Here is a 2000-nt window from a genome sequence, read left to right on the forward strand (position 1 = left end):
TGTTCTTAGTAATTGTCCTTCTTCTATATTCCCACAGAGTTTGCACATAAACCTATTGCTGAACATTCCATGTCTTTATACCTTGGAAACTTTATAGACTGGAGCTTTCTTACTGGAGCTTTCTTCAGGGAAGAGACTGATTTTTTTTTCTTTCTTTCTTTGCAACCATGAGATTAGCATGATGTAGGTAAAATATATGTTTGATGAATGAACGTATGAATGAATGAAAATCACATGCAGAAAGAAGGGGAGAATATTTAGAAGGTAGAGACAGAAGCTTACTTTGCAGTTGGTTACTGTATAGCTCTGGATTAGTAGCTATTTTCAGAAAACAGATAAAAGACTTGCAAAGATAAATGTAGAGAGTCAAAGCCAAAATACAGCAGGGATGACTCACTGGCACATCTACCCACTTGATGGTGAGAGTGATTGTAGGACCAGAAGTCCCGGAGAGTCAGGTGGGAAGCTCCCCGTGTGGAGGCAGAGACTGGGGCTTCTCAGGGGGCGCTGGTAGCTGTGCCCTTTGGAACAGAGTGGCCAGGTGTTGCCGGATTTCCTTGGTCCTGGCTCCATAGATGAAGGGGTTCACCAGACACGGGAGCAGCAGGTAGAAGGCACTGAGCAGGTTGTGCACGTCCTATGAGGCGGCGCGAGCCACACGGTAGACGACGGATGAGGACATGGTGGAAGAGTAGACGGTGAAGATGACCAGCAGGTGGGAGCCACAGGTGTTCAGGGCCTTGGAACGTGCTCTACCTGATGAAATCCGGAAGGCGGCATGGATGATGCGGGAGTAGGAAGCTCCAAGTAGTAGCATGTCCAGGACTCTGTTGAAGATGCGGACAGTGAGCCCCACAGTCTTGTTCAGGGAGATGTCCCCACAGGAGAGCTTCATGAGGGCCATGTGCTCACAGGCAAAGTGGTGGATTATGTGTGAACGGCAGAAGCGAACCTGGGAGGCCAACCCCACCACGGGAGCAACGATGCAAGTGCTCCTGGCAGCTGCCGCGCCCAGCAGGCCAGCCAGCAGCTGGGCTGTCACTAGCTTGGGATAGCGGAGAGGGTAGCAGATGGCAACATAGCGGTCTAGGGCCATGACCACCAGGAGGATGTTGCAGTCAAAGACAATGAGGAAGTAGATGCAGAACATCTGGAACAGACAGCGAGGCAGGGAGATGTGGTTGAAGTAGGTGGAGAAGCTGAACATCATGGTGGGAAGCACAGTGGTGGCAACACAGATGTTCACAGCGAGGAGCAGGGCAATGAGCAGGTACATGGGCTGATGCAGGCTCCGCTGGGCCACCACTGTGTGGATGACCAGCGCATTGGCAGAGACGATCACCAGATAGAGGCTGAGGAAGGGCAGCACCAGGAGGGCGCGGGACTCCTGCAGCCCTGGGAAGCCCACCAGCAGAAAGCTGCTATAGGACACATTGGAGCTGCCATTGCTCCACGCTGACATCTTCCCCGGGGAGCTGGGTGACTCTGGGAAGACAAGTGTTACAGGAGGCCTGGTTTCTGTACCTTGACCCCACTGGGGCCTGCCCTGCCTTCACCAGGCTTTGGTCTTCATGAATCTATATTCCTGAAGAAAAAAGGAGAATTTAAGGGTCATGATATAATGAGATACACAGCTTTCAATAAATCTTTACATTTCAAATATAGTCCTCAGGGTAGAATTTTTGTTGTAAGATTATTGGGTCAAATGATCTGAACACTTTTGAACATGCCGAATAGATTTCTGAGAAAGTTCCATGAGACTTGTTGCAGAGTCACTGATACTAGGATGAAACTACTATGACTTAAGAATATTTTTAGGGGATCCCTGGGTGGCTCAGCGGTTTGGGGCCTGCCTTTGGCCCGGGGCATGATCCTGGAGCCCTGGGATCGAGTCCCGCATCGGGCTCCCGGCATGGAGCCTGCTTCTCCCTCTGCCTGTGTCTCTGCCTCTCTTTCTCCCTCTGTGTCTATCATGAATAAATAAATAAAATCTTAAAAAA

General features: G+C 50.2%; 1 protein-coding gene across 1 annotated transcript; it reads right to left on the reverse strand.

Moving 5' to 3' along the window:
- Window positions 1-454: 454 nt before the first annotated feature.
- LOC112667312 (olfactory receptor 52K1-like) lies at window positions 455-1462 on the reverse strand. Its single transcript, XM_025458903.1, is given in 1 exon segment — window positions 455-1462. A coding segment is annotated over 1 exon segment (1008 nt).
- Window positions 1463-2000: the final 538 nt, after the last annotated feature.

This window comes from Canis lupus, chromosome 21, assembly GCF_003254725.2.
Source record: "Canis lupus dingo isolate Sandy chromosome 21, ASM325472v2, whole genome shotgun sequence".
Taxonomy (NCBI): domain Eukaryota; kingdom Metazoa; phylum Chordata; class Mammalia; order Carnivora; family Canidae; genus Canis; species Canis lupus.